At 41.8% G+C, this 17,311-nt stretch overlaps 1 protein-coding gene across 2 annotated transcripts in view; it reads right to left on the bottom strand.

Annotated features, from left to right (window-relative positions):
* ZNF277 (zinc finger protein 277) overlaps positions 1-17,311 on the bottom strand; it is a 38,602-nt gene that overhangs the window by 20,857 nt on the left and 434 nt on the right. Inside the window, exons 2-3 of one of the 2 annotated variants that reach the window (XM_081211734.1) lie at positions 3,769-3,852; positions 1,569-1,770 (exon numbers count right to left, since the gene is read on the bottom strand). In XM_081211734.1, coding sequence (XP_081067860.1) covers positions 1,569-1,770; positions 3,769-3,852 — 286 coding nt within the window. The remainder of the gene's footprint in view (positions 1-1,568; positions 1,771-3,768; positions 3,853-17,311) is intronic. The other variant, XM_081211735.1, reaches the window with a different exon arrangement.

Raw genomic sequence — 17,311 nt, 5'->3', positions numbered from 1 at the left:
TATGTGGACAGCATTTATTTATAGATCACCTTTCCTGAGTGACCATTCTTTAGTCTCTTGGAAAAATGAAACCATTGAGTCTGACACGGGGACAGATGATCACTGGGTTCCACTCACAAGTAACCTATGCAACTGTGAGCTTATGCATTTCAGTCTTCTTTGAACCATTTACAGTGGAAAAATTATCCCATTCATTTTTGGTGCACATCAGTCGTCTCAAATCTGGCGTATTGACAGATGCATGGTAAAAACTGAGTGCAGAAAAGGTCCTGATCTTTGCCATCTGAAGCCAGACACACATAGCAGCTTTGCAGATACCAAAGTGGAAAGCAGAGAGCAACAAAAAGAACACATGTACAGACTGGAATGCACGCTATGTGAAATTGCTAAGCAACAGCATTTAGTGTTTTGAATAAGGCTTGTCAATTAGAGAAAACATGTGCACCTTGAAAAGCACATATTGATGAGGGGCAGGTAGATTGGTTTATTTAACATAGGCTGTAGATCAGGGATGGGCAACCTGTGGCCCCAGTCAGCACAGCTGTTGGTATAGGAACTTCTAGAACTTTAGTAGTTGGAATATGCAATTAGCACTGAGGCCAATGTATTCCTAGAAGGGCGTGGTCATCACATGTCAACTGCAACATGTAATACTTTTTAAGGGAAGGAAGTTCAACTGAGTTATCAGGATCTAGAGTTTACCATGGAAAGACAATGAAAAGGACATTTCAGGAGTGGATTTACCATGCCTTTCTCTCTACCTGTCCATTTTATTGCATGGGTTTCCTCTTCCATAAAGAAAGTGAACTACACTTGTATGAATCAGTTCATAGAGACGGATAGACAAGTTTTGACAGGCTTACAAAAAATAGCAACCAATCTGGAGAACTTAATATAAAGGCCTGAGCTCCAAAACAAAAAAGGAAGCAATTTGGTCCATGCAAAGATCTGCCTCCCTTAAGGTTCTCAACTCTCGTTCCAGCTCCCAAAAGGCTGATGCATCTGTTTTTGTGCTATGATCAGGGCTACTTTTGCAGAATGATTTACTCCCCATTTTTGAAGTTTGGGATTCCTTTGCGCACACACATTCACGTTCCAGCCTTGTTTCTACAGTCCCTGGGTCCAGCTCTTTCATCCAAGGCTCAGTTTCTTACATTAATGTCTAGCAAAATTGCCTTTTATTTATATACAAAAATGTATCTATCCTGCTGCATCATAAAACATTGATTAAATGATTATTTAATTTTTATACTGCTTAATATATTAAACATGTATCTAAATGGTGTACAAAAAACAGAAGCAACAACAGACAACTTAAACAAAATATTACAAAAACACAGTTGCATTAATACAAAGTTACTAATATATATAAATCAATATCAATTCATTTTCCTTCAGACACACATACCCTTTCAGCCTCCCTTTCACTGTTTTTGGGGATCTGTTTTCTTTTGCATAATTGGGAACGTTATCCTATGTTTTGGTTGTCTCAGTATATACCAGTTATAGCTTCCTGAACATTTTCTGTCCTAGGCTGCTTTATCAAATTTTAAGCAAGAACTACATACCTCCGAAAATCTGCTACTAGCCTGACATCTGCAATGACAAGCTTGTGCTCTATAATCATGTGCTTCAGAAGTTGGTTTTGTTCTGATACAGGAGAATATTCTTCACAGAATATACAAGGCACAGATGGAGAACCTTCTACAGCAGAAATGCCACCTGGACTTTCTGGCAGAGAAAGTGGCTCCAAAATGTAGTCTTTGTGGTCTAAAGAGAAATAATAATAAAAAATTACAAAGATATTATATTAGTCTATCTCGTTGTCAAAAGCAGTGGGTTTTTTTAAAGTCAGCAAACAGACTTGTGTGCACTCTATAGATTGGAATGAAAGAGAATGGAAAGGTGTTTCTTTATTAAATTTCTATCCTGCCTTTGCTCTCAAATGAGCCAAGGGTGGCAATGAACTTCCTGTATGGCTGGTTTTGCATCAAAGACTTCTTGCATATTACTTTCTTACAGTGTTAGGTGCAGAGCAGGAGAGAAAAACCATGCCTGGCCAGCTTGGAGTTTGTAATAAATGTGACATCAGCCCAGGCTGCTATGTAGACCTCATACAGGTAAAATTCCCAGTTCACTTCAATGGAGGGCATATACAGACCTACAGGGCATACCTAACTGTGTCTACTCAGAAGTAAGTCCTACTAAATTCCATGGGGCTTACTCCAACATAAATGGGATTAAGCTTGTAGCCTTACTGCAAAGTGCGCACAACTATCTGAAAAGCCAGTCTTCTGCAACATCCTAGTGGCAAGAATCATTTCACAGGAAAAACCTACGGTCTGCTTACCCAATGATTAAATGCTAAACCTTTGGCTACAAGTCAAATGTAAAATAAGTTCTACATGGACAGTTTCCGCTGCTCCCGTTAGGAACAGCCAGATCAGGTGTTGCATCTCTAATGTCCCTAAAGATTAACGAGCAAATTTCAAGATAGGATTTGGCCACATACAGCAAAAATACTTCCCCGTTTGCAAATGAGAGGCTGTATTCTTGCAAGAGCGCATGTGCCGCGGCTGTCCTTTTATATTGGTTATTGACACCTCACAGAGCACTACAGAAGGGTCACAGCTTAGTAGCAGAGCTCATGCGACACATTACAAATTCAATCTGTGGCAGGGGTTGACAACCTGCTTGGACTAGAGGGCACATCTCATATTTTGCGAGTGGGCTGGAGGCATCAGTCACCAAATGGCTGCCATGGAAAGGGCATGGCATAACACAAAATTAGAGCAACAACCATTTCTGACAACCATGGGAAGCCAACTACCGTATTTTTCGCTCTATAAGACGCACCAGACCACAAGACGCACCTAGTTTTTGGAGGAGGAAAACAAGAAAAAAAAAATATTCTCAATCTCAGAAGCCAGAACAGCAAGAGGGATCGCTGCGCAGTGAAAGCAGCAATCCCTCTTGCTGTTCTGGCTTCTGGGATAGCTGCGCAGCCTGCATTCACTCCATAAGACGCACACACATTACTTTTTAGGAGGGAAAAAGTGAGTCTTATAGAGCAAAAAATACGGTATATCATGCTGGCCCTGGCTATGGAGATCACACATATGTGCATGCACACTGATGCTTCTACTGCCTAATAGCAAGGGAGCATTTCAGAAAATATATACAAGGCAGCCACACTGTTCTCATTTCACAGAAATCCCTTAGGTACCTGCACATTTTGCTCCACAACCTTCTTTCTAGGAGAGCTAGAGTCTTGATTTTTCCCCCAAATGGCAGGTCATAGTCGGGTACACCTGCCCAGCAGTCTCACTGGATCAGGGCGACCCCTGATCTATGGCATGTCCAGATAGGGGTGAAAAATAATCCTGCCTAAACTTCCCAAAAGCCACTCTCAGAGACTGTAGACAATGCTGAGCTATTTGAACCAAAAGTATGAGTTTGTATGAGACAACTCCTTCTGTTCCACTTTGCCCTGGGATCCCAAAGCCAAATGACCACTGGGAGAATGGGGAAAGGGAGGATATGCATCTTGCAGCACAGATAGCGGACCTGAAGCTCTTAGCCCAGTTTCTTGAGGCTCTTGGTCAGAGTTCATGTGGGTTACAAGCAGGAGTAAAAGCAAAATGCAGAAAGAGAGAAAGGAATGGCATCAAGGGAGTGTCCCTATTTACCTTTCACTCTGGAATGAGGCCTCCAACAAATTACGGAAAAAGGGTCACACACTCCAGTGTTGCAAGGAAATGTGCATACCTGTAGATAAGGATAGAATAGGCTGCTTCTTCCTGACATAACTTGGAAGGTACACTTCCTGCATACTTGTCTCACTAGCATAACCTATGAACAGCAGTCTGGAAGAAGGAAAGTTACTTGCAGTTCAAGCCTAACCATGTTCACTCAGAAGCAAGTCCTGCTGAATTTAATAAAATAATAATAATAATAATAATAATAATAATAATAATAATAATAATAATAATAATAATATAATAATAATAATAATAATAATAATAATAATAATAATAATAATAATAATAATAATTTATTATTTGTACCACGCCCATCTGGGCGGCTTCCATAGAAACCAAAAATACACTAAAATCACACATTAAAAACTTCCCTGAAGTTAAGGCTGCCTTAAGATGTCTTCTGAATGTCAGGTAGTTGTTTATCGCTTTGACATCTGATGGGAGGGCGTTCCACAGGGCGGGCGCCACTACCGAGAAGGCCCTCTGCCTGGTTCCCTGTAGCTTTGCTTTTCGCAATGAGGGAACCGCCAGAAGGCCCTCGGCACTGGATCTCAGCGTCCCGGCAGAACGATGGGGGTGGAGATGCTCCTTCAGGTATACTGGGCCAAGGCCGTTTAGGGCTTTAAAGGTCAACACCATCACTTTGAATTGTGCTCGGAAACGTACTGGGAGCCAATGTAGGTCTTTCAAGACTGGTGTTATGTGGTCTCGGCGGCCGCCCCCGGTCACGAGTCTAGCTGCCGCATTCTGGATTAGTTGTAGTTTCCGGGTCACCTTCAAAGGTAGCTCCACGTAGAGCGCATTGCAGTAGTCCAAGCGGGAGATAACTAGAGCATGCACCACTCTGGCGAGACAGTCCGCGGGCAGGTAGGGTCTCAGCCTGCGTACCAGGTGGAGTTGGTAGACAGCTGCCCTGGATACAGAATTGACCTGCGCCTCCATGGACAGCTGTGAGTCCAAAATGACTCCCAGGGTGCGCACCTGGTCTTTCAGGGGCACAGTTACCCCATTCAGGACCAGGGAGTCCTCCACACCAGCCCGCCTCCTGTGCCTCCAAAACAGTACTTCTGTCTTGTCAGGATTCAACCTCAATCCATTAGCCGCCATCTGCTGAATTTAATAGAACTTATTCCCAGGTAAGTGGTTAGGATTAGCTTATGATAAAATTGACAAGAGCATTGTTGAAGAACTCTCTTTAGTCTCAACGAGGCAAGAGACACTATACCTACAATCATCAATGATATTGGAATTTGTAGACTTAGTGTCTGCATGATAACATTTATGGCACAAGTCTTTAAGAGCAGGGCATATAGATATGGACACTGATGGGTCTGTCAGCTCATTGTGCAGAAATACAACTGTACCCAAACAAAATAAGAACATCTGCTGGAATGTTAAGTGTCTTTCTAATTAAATTCAGCAGTTGAATGAATCAATTCATTAGCAACAAGCCTGGTTTATTATCTCATTAATACAGCTGGCTAATACGAGGAGATTAGTTGAAAACTTGACAACAATCCCAAAACAAGAAGGGATGCAGCAACAACAAAAACATACAGCCAAGAAAACAAGGTAGAACAATGAGATGGGGTTTTCAAACAAAATAAAAATCCTAAAATAATACTTAAAAAGAAAATAGAACAGTATGCCTGCTACATAAAGTTTTAACTAGAGAGGAATTGCATAATATTTATCTTGTGATCTCTGCTGCTTATAATACTATGCACTAGATATAAAATTGCATGAGATGCAGCCACAAGCCTTAAACGAGATACGCAATATTAGCAATTCAGTCTAGGGGCTGGTGAGATCTATCATTATATTCTGAGATATCACCCTTAGAAGTTGCAGGACAACGCTTTTAGGCACAACTTTGAATTAGGGTTGCCATCATGAAGTCAGAGTACCTACCTTGTAAATCATTTTCTCTAGTCCAAAGGCTTCATAGAACATGAAAAAGAACAGGTACAATTACAGCACTTCTAAGCTACCCTATAACTGTGCCTGTTTATTGTATTTTTGCAATATAGTGGGCATTACTGGACAGGTTTGGACCAATTAATTTGTGCCAAGGTAGCATGAAATGTCCAAACAGCCATCTGCTGGTCTACATATTGGGGTAAACCAATATGTGATGTGGCTGCCCCTGCCCTGGCTCTGGGTCCATCTGAACTCTGCATTTTGGACGCATCTAAGTAACACTATGCACTGAGTCCAATACAAGGATGTTCGATAGTCTTTACCCACTGAAAGTGAAGGAGGAAAATTTATGTATTTCAGACTTACACATGTTATATTCTACAGGCATTGACATCTGACATTATGAACAGCTCCACCTAATGTGGGCACAGCTCTTAAAAGCAATTAGAAGATCCTAATTCCTACAATCAAACTGTTCAGCACCTGGGTAATAGGGCTAGGACATAAATAAATTTCACATTTTTTGCGCAGTGTCATGAACTTGGATTTCCTAAGTATGAAAATAGTCTCCTATATCTAAGCTGAGTGAATTTTTAAAAGACCAGCATAATAGATACAACCAGCTTTCTGACTAAAAGATGAGCGAAAGCTTATCAGTTGAGTAAAATTCATGAACGTTTTGTGAAATGCCTTAGATCTTCCTAATAAACTGAATTAGCATTTTGTTCAAGTTCATGGGAGTCATTTGTCTGCTACTTCACTCATTAACATGCTATTACTGCTACATGGGAATTAGCCAGAGCAGCCATGTGCTCCAAGACAGCACATCTCACAGATCAATCAGCCTCAGTATTCAGCAGTGATCTACTGAATGCAAATTTAATACTTCTAAAAGGCAACTCCGTCCTGCAGCTAAACTGGGTCAATTTTACATGAGCTATGCATCGATCTTCTCAGACATCTGCTGCTACCCAAATACAAGGCTTCACTGCATAAATGCATCCAACAGTGTACATTTCAGAGGAGCAGAAAGTTACCAAAATCTTGTAATCCAAGTTTACTTCAAACAGGTACTGCAGGAATCCAAGCCTGACAGAAATGCAACTGTATTTAACTGCAACATTGAACAGTTTTGTTCAGCACGGAAGTTTTTAGATGCTGCAGTTTCATTAGCATTAACAAGTGTTGCTATGGGTACCAGAGTGGAGGCGTCGGAATATAAGTGAATGGAAGAAATAGGAAACAGATGAACAAAAATCTTCAACAGTTGGAGAGAAACAGCCCAAATTAGGCCAGGCTTTAAAAAAGAAGACATCTTTCCTTCTCGTATTAGTTAGTGAGTCCATGTCACTATAAAGGTCCTTTCTAAAGGAACAATGGAGTAATATACCACTCCATATAAGATATACTTGCACACATGTAGATCATTCTGGTAGATCTTGAAAACAAGAACATTTGTTTTAAAAAGAATAACTTTCCCAGCAATGGCGCACAGAATGCTATATTTGTTTTAGAAATGTTATTGATTTTATCTGTTTTAATCTGTGTTTTAATGATGATGGTTTTATGTATAATTGTTTTCTAATTGACTTTTAGTTGTATTTTATCTTTAGTCTTATTTGTATACTGCTGGGAGAGCTCTATGATCAAGCAAATTATAAATCATTTAAAATAAATATGAACATCATGGGGATAGCATATTATTCCCCATGCGAACACCCAAAATTCATTGCCCTGCAGAAAAATATTGTCTGTCTCACTACAGGGAGAATGGACTAGTCCTGTTTTGTCATTAATATCTTCTTCAGCTACATCCTGTTATTAGAAATCTTTCGGTACATGGACTGCAGATGGATTAGAGAGAGTTGTGTCTCAGTTCGCTGGAGGCAGCAGGTTCGGAAATATATCAAGAGTTGTCACAGAGAAAGAGAAAATACCAACAGCCACTGGATAAAACTGGTTTCAAGACCCTGTCCCACATCATGGTCTCTCAGTTTTCCCCTCAACAAGGCACTGTCTCAGCTTTAGAACACCAGATGTGAAACGCAAAGAGCTAACAAAATAAAAACCAGAGCATACTTTCTAATATAACTGACAAATATAGTCGTACCTTGGATCCCAAGCACCGGAAGTGAGTGTTCCAGTTTGCGAACATTCTTTGGAACCCGAACGTCCTGCAGCCAGCCGGAAGCTACGCCTTGGTTTCTGAATGTTTTGGAAATCGAACGGACTTCTGGAACAGATTCTGTTCGACTTCCGAGGTACCACTGTGCTGAGGTACAACACATTCCTCCCACGTATATTCCAGGCTTCTTGTTTTTAATTATAAAAGGAAAATGCCTACTTCCGATTCCAACGTACGCACCTCAAGCCATGGGTTGTGAAAGTTTTGAAATAAAGGAATACAGCAACTGCCTTATACAACCGGAAGCTAGTTTAGTATTGTCCACACTGCCCGGCAGTAGTTCTCCAGGAGGAGGAGGAGAGGAGTTTGGATTTGATATCCCGCTTTATCACTACCCTAAGGAGTCTCAAAGCGGCTAACATTCTCCTTTCCCTCCCTCCCTCACAACAAACACTCTGTGAGGTGAGTGGGGCTGAGAGACTTCAGAGGAGTGTGACTAGCCCAAGGTCACCCAGCAGCTGCATGTGGAGGAGCGGAGACGCGAACCCAGTTCACCAGATTACGAGTCCACCACTCCAGGGATTTAGCCAGGGTCTCTTCCAGCCCTACCTGGAGACGCCAACGATTGCAGGCGAGTCCTTGGGCATGTGGTGCATATGTTCTACCACTGAGCTACAGTGTTGTGAATTACCAGTCCAGATCAAAGCTCTCACAAAGTGTTTGGTTAAAAGGCGGGGCCTGCTCCAAAAAATGGCAAGGCTGGGCCTTTGTGGATCAGCAGAGGGTGCATCATCTTGACAGCGATATTATTTTTGCTTTCAAGAGGATCGGATGCAGGCCAAGATAATCACTTTGCATATTCCACTTCTTCCAGGTTAGGAGGGCCACTGAGGGTCCTCTGCCCAAGCGTTCCCAGCAGTAGCAAGACACCAGAATTTATAAGAGGGAAATCTTGTTTTTCCGATACGAAGTGGATGGATACCACCAAAAAGCATCCTATATTCATGTATTCGGACACTGATTAAGCTGCAACTGAACCACTAGCTCAAGGAAACATCTGTAGCTCCATCTACCCTCACCCCTTTTCCCTTGTTCAGTTGATAAAAAGGGGGTGAGACCTGGTTAGAAAATGCTCTTATTTATGGCTTCCAAATCAAAAACTATTTTTCCCCTGGGTAATGGCCAATTCTGGAACAAAAGCTCCTTACAACTCTTTCTAAGTATCCCTTTTTCTAGTTCCGCAAGCTCCCAAGTTATTAGCATCTTACATTTCTTCCTTTCTGGTCACAAAACCATGGTGCCAAACACGGAACACAAACATATTCATGGCCAACAGCACAAACCTAGTACCTAAGCTGATTAACCCTGAAAATCACACTATTTTAGTTACAACAACTGTTTTTTAATTTTTCAATTCTCCAAAGCAAAGGGAACAGGACATAACTATGTCTTTTAAAAAATGCAGCAAAATAATAGGGTTAGTATAATATTAATACCATCACTAACCCAACAGGAGCTACAAGAGTCTCTAGCTCTGCCCATCATTCTCTGCCTGTGCCTACTGCCAATATGAAGACCCAGGTAATGTAGGCATCAGCAAGAACAACAGGTTGCTCACCCTTGCTTTAAATGGTCCAGTGTTATGACAGTACTAGCATCCGTGTCATTTCAATGATCAGCAGTGTTTGCAGAGCCAAGCAACGGTTGGTTGAGAAAATGTTACATCTGCATTAATGGAGGAGGGTGTTATATGAGGCCACTTGAGTGTGCTACACACACACATATGGATATACATCCCATTATATTATTTACCACATAGGTCTCCTTGAAAACCTTACTTTCTGATTTAGGTTCTCTCCGAAGGACAGAGATGATGCACCAACTTTGTTTCTCAAAGCAAACGTTAAACACAGAATAAGACAGTGTGGTCTTTCTGCACGAGTGGCTCAGTCCTCAATTGAAGCAGCATAGATCCTGTTTAATTCTGTGTCACTGAAGCTTTGAATAAAGCCGACTATTTTATTGGCATGCTATTATGCTTCCTTCATTCCAATCTTGAGTGCCTTTGTTTCATAGTGGCAATTCTAGCAACTTGGCCCTTTAGTTCAAATGCTCACAACAGTAGTTTCTACTTCATTAGGAAACAAGATTGGTAGCGGTTTCAAGTCTTGCATCTCATTCTCAAACTCAGCTCTTTTGGCAAGCTTCAGTAAAATTTTAGAAGCACAAAAGATTTCCCCCCTCTGCTAACGAGAATATCTATATGAAACGTGTTCCAGGAGATTTTAAAAACGGATGCATCACATATTATCTGAATGAAGCCAGTAAACCTGGGATATCTGTTTCAAATAAATAAATAAATTCAATATATGGCTTTGAACCCATTTCCATTTAAGTTTCACATGTATTTTTGTATATCACACCCCCTTTATACAGTGCACAACAGACAGAAGAACTAATTGTTTGCCACAGGTCAACCCAGAAATCTGCAACCTTTGGGGCACAAGGGTATACAGTATTTGGAAATCTACGAAATTTCCTTGGGTGGGCATGACAAAACACCCATCTCACCAAATAAAAAAATGATGCTGCACATAGATTCCTCCCAACTCTCAGACAAACAAACCTAGAATACCTCACCCCAAAAAACATAGAGAGGCAAACCCCTTGCAAAAAGAAAGAAAGAAAGAAAGAAAGAAAGAAAGAAAGAAAGAAAGAAAGAAAGAAAGAAAGGGAAAAGCCCAACTCTTACTTCCTTCTCCACACTGGGCACCCCAGGATTAAACCAAGGCAATCACTGTTAACTCTATAAATTTTCAAACCCCGATATTATCAGTTCCATGGAGCAGCATCAAAGGAAAATATCCCTTCCTAGACTACATATGTCAGTTCAGCCTGCTGCTAGGAGTTCGTATGTTTTAATGCTGCAGTGCTTGGGTGTGGCAATAGGAAATTCTGCCTTTCCACCTACCTCTATATGCCCCCCAATCAATTCACCCGTCCTCCAGCATTGTGATCTGTGTGTGTGATGCTCACTTTTATTTTTAAAGAATAGCCAAGGGGCTTTATTTTATGTTCTATCTCAGGGCTGTGGTGCTTATCAACAAGATCAGAGATAAAAGATCTCTCTGGATACCCTTTAGAAAGGATCTCTGAAGCGCAGGCAGAGGAGTTTTATCTCCTGATCCAGAGATGTCCCAGAAGATGTATAAAAACCTTTAAATCAGTTTATAAAATGGGTTTTAGGTTAGCAGTCTCCCAAAAGTGATTTGTTCTGCGGTGCAGACCACCAGCGGATCTCATCTATACCCCATTTCCTGGCCTTTCCCCAGATAGCCAATGCATTCACAATCCGCAAATGCTTAAATACAGCCAATTTGGCAGGTTACAGAGTTAAATCTATTTTTCTATTACAAATCTGCCTGGTAAAAAGGGAGTAGGTGAGAGGAAAGAGACATACCTTTGCTTTAAACATTAAAGTTTAATTCATTGCTATTCTAATAAAAAACAACAACTCCTCAAGGCAATCACGAAACAATAATAATAATAAAAATGTTGTATTAGAGTCATTCAGGAATTCCCCATAAGCTCCTTGAATGTCACATGTGTTTAGACAAGCCACCCTTCAGTGCTAGCACTCCCAGTGCGGCTTACGGTAATATTAAAGCAATCAAAATAGAAACAATAATACCAACACTACAATACGAGAGAAAAGCAGTAAAAAAAATAAACCAACCAACCAGCAGCAAAATTAAAAACCAAGACAAAGCCATATTTAAGGGCCAAACCAGATGAGACTCCATTCATGCAATTAGCATTTGTGTAAATGACTTTCTAAAAGCCAAACAGCAGCTCCTGCTCCAGATTGGGACCATAGTTTGTGGGGTGATGTATGTGCATGTGCAAATAGCTCTCTCTCTCTCACTCAGACACACACACACACACACGTGTCTTGCTCCAGATTTGAACTCCCATGCCTGCTATCTACATTGGGGGGAAAGCTTTCAGATGCAAGGGGCAGGGGCAATCTGGATCAGAAATGCAACAAAAGCCCCTGTGCCTCACCCACAGCAGTCTGGCTCAGGGCTCCCCTGCATCTATTTACTTTTTTTTTAAAAAAAGGTCTCAATTCCACAGATATCATCTTGTTTACTACTGTCCTTAAAGAGCCTGGGTTGTCTCCTGGGTGCTGAAAAACACGAGATTTTCAGGCAAGCCTTCCAGAAGAGCATTCCAGAAACAGGGCACAACAGCTGAAATGCTGCTTTGTCTAGTGTCACTCAAGTATCCTTCAAAGGCGCTAGAAAAGACCCTCTGAAGATGACCTCAGTGTGCAGGAAGGTTCATGTATTGCAGGAGAAGCACCAGCCAAGGACCAAGCCGTATAAGGCTTTAAAGGAGCGGTGGGGCATCTTCCACAGCTTGAGGGCTACATTCCTGAATAAGATGAATTCATAAAATCATGAGAGTTGCAAGGGGCCACAAGGATCATCTCGTCCAACTCCCGTCAATGCGGGAATCTTTCGCCCAACGTGGGGCTGGAATCCATGATCCTGAGATCAAGTGTCTCGTGCTCTACCAACTGAGCTCTCTCTCCCTTCTGAGCAACATTTTGCCAGAGCTGGAGTCAGACGTAGGTCAGCAGCAAAACAATAAATCAACTGAGGCCAGTGAAGTTAATTATTTAGTCAAGGGAACAAACCACTACTCTGGCCTAGTGGTCTCATCAACTGTTTCTGGGAGGTCTTGTCTCAATGAAGCAGCTGCAAGGACTGAAGTTCCCTGCCTTCCCAGAGCCCATTAGGACTCCTCCTCTTCAGAGTCTTTCTCAAGCAGCCTCAGGCTGTATCGGCGCGCAATCCTTTCATTTCTCTTGGTGTTCTAGGAGACCAGGGTTGAGGCAAGCTGGTCGCAGCAGAAGAAGGAGACTCCCTGGCTTCTGCCTCAGAGTCTGAACTGTGCTCTGCCGCAGCCTCTTCCTTTTCACAAAACCCTGTCGCCGCTTTTGCCTCTGACACCTCCGCCTCCTCCCGGTCTGCTCCTTCTCCTTGTGACCACTCAACCCACCACCAATTGGCTGGCTCTGAGCTTTCTCCCCCTGGGGGGTTCCCTGGCTGGTGCCTTCCTCCATGACATCTTCTGAGGGCTACATGCCAGTAGTGACAGAACCAGCAACAGAAGTGGACAGAGCAGTGGTTGCAAGTTTTACCTTTGCACGTTTCGGTACCCACTCACATATACACCTCTAATCTCCACCCAGGCAGGCAAAAAACATTATCCGAGTTCAGCAACACATTCCAATCAGGTGGGTGTGGAGCAAGCAAATGATATGGAGCAGGGAGTGAATATGGCCCAGGGAGAGTCCAGCGGGACAGGCAGAGAGTGCTGCATTCGTTCCCCCGGCCTGAGGTTCCCTACCCCTGCTTTAAAGATAGGCACGAGCCCTTTGAATTGTACTCTGGAAGGGATCCTCAGCCAGCAAAGCCGTTTTAGACCTAACAAGATACACTTCCCTAAAGTTACCCCTACTCAAATAATAAGGTATGTTAAACATAAGAAGAAAAGTGGCAGCATTTCAAAATGTTGAAATACCATATATATGAAATACCAAAATGTTGAAATACTATATACCATTCCTATACTAAAATTGTAATCCTATAATCTTAACCCAGGAAAAGCATAGGCATGCATAGTCTTGTGTTATTTGTTGCTAAAGAACACAAGTTTTTTTTACACTCTGCCAAGAATCATTATATGAAGCAGACTGCTCGACTTCCCTAGAAAGGACATTCTGTGCTTGTGGTGCCACCACCTACGTGGCCCCAAATCACATATTGTGGAATGGGATTTATCAAAAAGAAGGGAAAAAATAGCACTATATGAAATGGTATGTGGTGGGGCAGGGGTTCTCCGGTAATCAGTGGGTATGATTGTTACCTCCAGACTATATTCCTGTTGTATCTGGAGCTACATATCTTGGTGGAGCATGCACACTTTTAATGCTACTTCCCTGTAGCAGGGCTTACGTTTTTTAAAATAAAATAAAATGCCACTCCTAACTATGCTGCAACAAAGGTGATTTCTTATTATTTGGTAGTTATTTCACAATTCTAGATAACTGTAAGAAAAGCAGGAGCAGGAACAAACGCTAATAATTCATGGGTGTTGTTGTTGTGCGAGTCAAATATAACGGACATAAAACCCAAGTACAGATGTTTGAAACCTATGCATATGATATATAGGAAAGGATTGGCTGCGGGAAGCTTGTTTTCCTCCCCATTTGTTGGATACTAGACGCTCTTGCTTCCAACCATCCATAACACTTAGTACAGTTATCAGATAATAACTTTAAAAGGTTTTACTTGTATGATAAAGATTTATTCGTATGATTTTAATTCAGTATAATTAACATCTACTATTTTAAGAAACCCAATTTTGGTAGTGATAATAACTGGAGCTTGGAATTTAATTAGAAAAGCTATTTCAGACATAATCACTTCTGCTTGTAATCATTACCCTTCTAACGGAACTGCACTAAAAGAATGTGCCTAAAACACCTGCTAAGGTTTTTTTAGTAGGGAAGACATTGTTTTTACTCCTAAAGACAATTTTGAAAAGTCACAAGCCTGGAAACATCCTAAATTGCAATGTTAGCTGGAAGCACAGCCAAGACCAGATATTCCTAAGGGTCCTTTACGGCAGAGGAACAAGAAGGCTTTGGAATCTGAGAGCTTTCAATGAGTTTACTCAGGCCTTAACACAGCTGATAATACTGCTGAATAATGAAATGGATCAACACCTGGGCACCTCTCTTCTTTTGCCAACCTGGCTTTTCCAGTTGTTTTGTACAACAACTCCCATAAGTCCCAGTCAGTATATGCTTGACATACATTACTTATCTTCACAACAAACCTATGATGGTGACATGCAAGATGTGTGTAAGGAGATGGAGAGTATGAAAGAGAATGGTAGCTTGCCTGAAGCCACTTAGTGAGTTCATGGCTGAGACAAGGTTTGAACTGATGACTTCCTGGCTTACAGGACACATTGGTCACCACTAAATCAGCTCTAAGATAAGTTAAGGTTAGAATGTCAAAAGCCATTTAATGAACTTAATGGCAGAATGGGGATTTGAATCCAGATTTCTCTGATCTAAGGCATGTCACCATCCATTTTAGTTATCACACTGATTCCTTAAACATCAGATGACATTCCATTGGCATAACCTTATTGGTGATAGTTTTCCTACAAGGTTCTTGTATACAAAGACCTGAACTTGGATCCAGGACACCTTAAGGACTGCCTGAGCCCTTATATGCCCAGCTTTACCACCGAGATTATCCAGAGGAGCGCTGTTAGTTCTGCATTGCGTTTCAGATGGTCTCAACTAGAACATGGGCATTCAGTGTTGTTGGTCTCATGCTGTGAAATGCTCTTTCAGCAGATCCTTACTACTAGCTTTCAGGTCTCTCTTGAAGACCTTTTATACTGATAGGTTTATTCAGTTTAGCTTTTTCCAAAAGGAGACAGCAGAGGAAGTAGTGGTAGTTATTTTGTATAATTCTCTTGATATTTCATATTTTAATGCACACTGCCTTGACATTTTATGAGGGAGTAGTTTTATAAACATTTTTATAAACAGATAACATAAATACAGTGGTACCTCGGGTTACACACTCCGCTAACCCAGAAATAGTGCTTCAGGTTAAGAACTTTGCTTCAGGATAAGAACAGAAATCGGGCTTTAGCGGTGCGGCGGCAGCAGGAGGCCCCATTAGCTAAAGTGGTGCTTCAGGTTAAGAACAGTTTCAGGTTAAGAACGGACCTCTGGAACAAATTAAGTACTTAATCCGAGGTACCACTGTATGCCGTAAATTAGAAGTCCCCCCCCCAATAGAGTGGCATAGAAATAATTCAAACAAACCCCTTTTTTGTGTTCACCTGTGAAAAACTGAGCCGCTGTAACATAGTGAGTGCTGTTATGCACCACTATTATGTAAATATTCACAAGCAGCTTGTTTTCTTCTGCTTCCCTACCACATTGCCAGATTGATTACAATCAGACACAGGAGCAGGATTCCCCAGAAGCACAGTGGGAAAGGGAAGCTAGAAGAACAAGTGCCCTGAGAAGGAGATGGAACACAAAAAGGCAAAAACTGCTCTTCAAGGGATGAACATCAAAGCACACTGAAATGTTGCACCTCAAGGATCTGTGGGCATACTGAAGTCTTGCAGTTTGTTCCAGTTCTTTCCTTATACTGACTTTCATTACTGAATGGGATTTCATCTTCCTGAGGCTTCAGAGCTAGTGGCATGGCCTTTTATAAAAATCTGCAGGAAAGTGCGACAGGAGTAACTGCATAAGCACTTGGTAGACCAACTGGCCATATCAGGGATGCATACTTATGATTCAGTAACACCAAATTTTGTCATCTAGGACGCCTTTTACCCATTCTCTTGTACTTCAAGAATCTGAAGCATGTGCCACTGTAAGCTAAACCAATTTCTGACAAAGCTGGCATTGTGTTCGATAAACACATGCCATATGTTTGTAGAAAATACTTGCTCATCCTGGATCTGTTTCCAGCCATTTCCCTTCCAGTCATCTCTTTACTTCAACTCATGCACATACGGTTCCAACGTTACATCTTCATTGGTGTTTAGAAAGAGACTGGCAAAAACAGGCATGTGCCTTTAAAGGATGGAATGCAACTGCAAGCTAAGTAAAATACACGGCAAAAAGAAATAACATTCATCCCCTTTCTGTTGCAACAGCTTGGGCATAGCATCCCAAAATACACCTGACAGTACAAGTTTATTCAGAAGGAAGACTGATGGCTTTCAACAGGGTTTTCTCCCAAGCATTCAGGAAACTGCAGCTTGACAACACAGTCCTTTGCAAACTGACTCCCAAACACTTCACACTCTGTTTGGTGGGGCTTACTCCAAGTGTGTGCACAGAGTAACAGCCTGAATCCTTCAGACACCGTGCAGAGACTAGCCACAGATCTGATTTTCCTGCACTTGTAGGGTTCAGAAATATATTTGGGTGAAAAGCTACATAGAAAGAGCCCGCTCTCTGTGATGATCAAGCTGGCCAACAGCTCCACGCTGGGCAAAATATTCCTGCATTGGAGGGGGTTGGACTAGATAACTCTCGTGGTCCCTTCCAACTGATTCATGTATCTGTAAACATTTTAGAAAATTTAAGGAGGACATATTTATTTGGCTTTGTATTATTCAATTTTACTCCTTAAGGGTGCACCTAGTTTTCTGGAAGTAAACCAGCTGAACTCTAATGTGCTTAAATTTGAGGACCCACAGAAGAACACTGCCCTATAAAGTAGTAACGCCATCGTACTTCTCTCAAGACACGTGAAAGTATTTGCATGATGGTTTGCACACCAGGTGACGATGCCTACACGTGCTGCAGACCCTTGCAACAAGCAGGCAAGGAAACGCTGTCATTTCCCTTCCCTTGCCACGGCCTGTCAACTTTGCCACG

This window comes from Podarcis bocagei (assembly GCF_964188305.1).
Source record: "Podarcis bocagei genome assembly, chromosome: 10".
Classification (NCBI taxonomy): Eukaryota; Metazoa; Chordata; class Lepidosauria; order Squamata; family Lacertidae; genus Podarcis; species Podarcis bocagei.
This window is presented reverse-complemented; position numbering and strand designations above follow the sequence as displayed.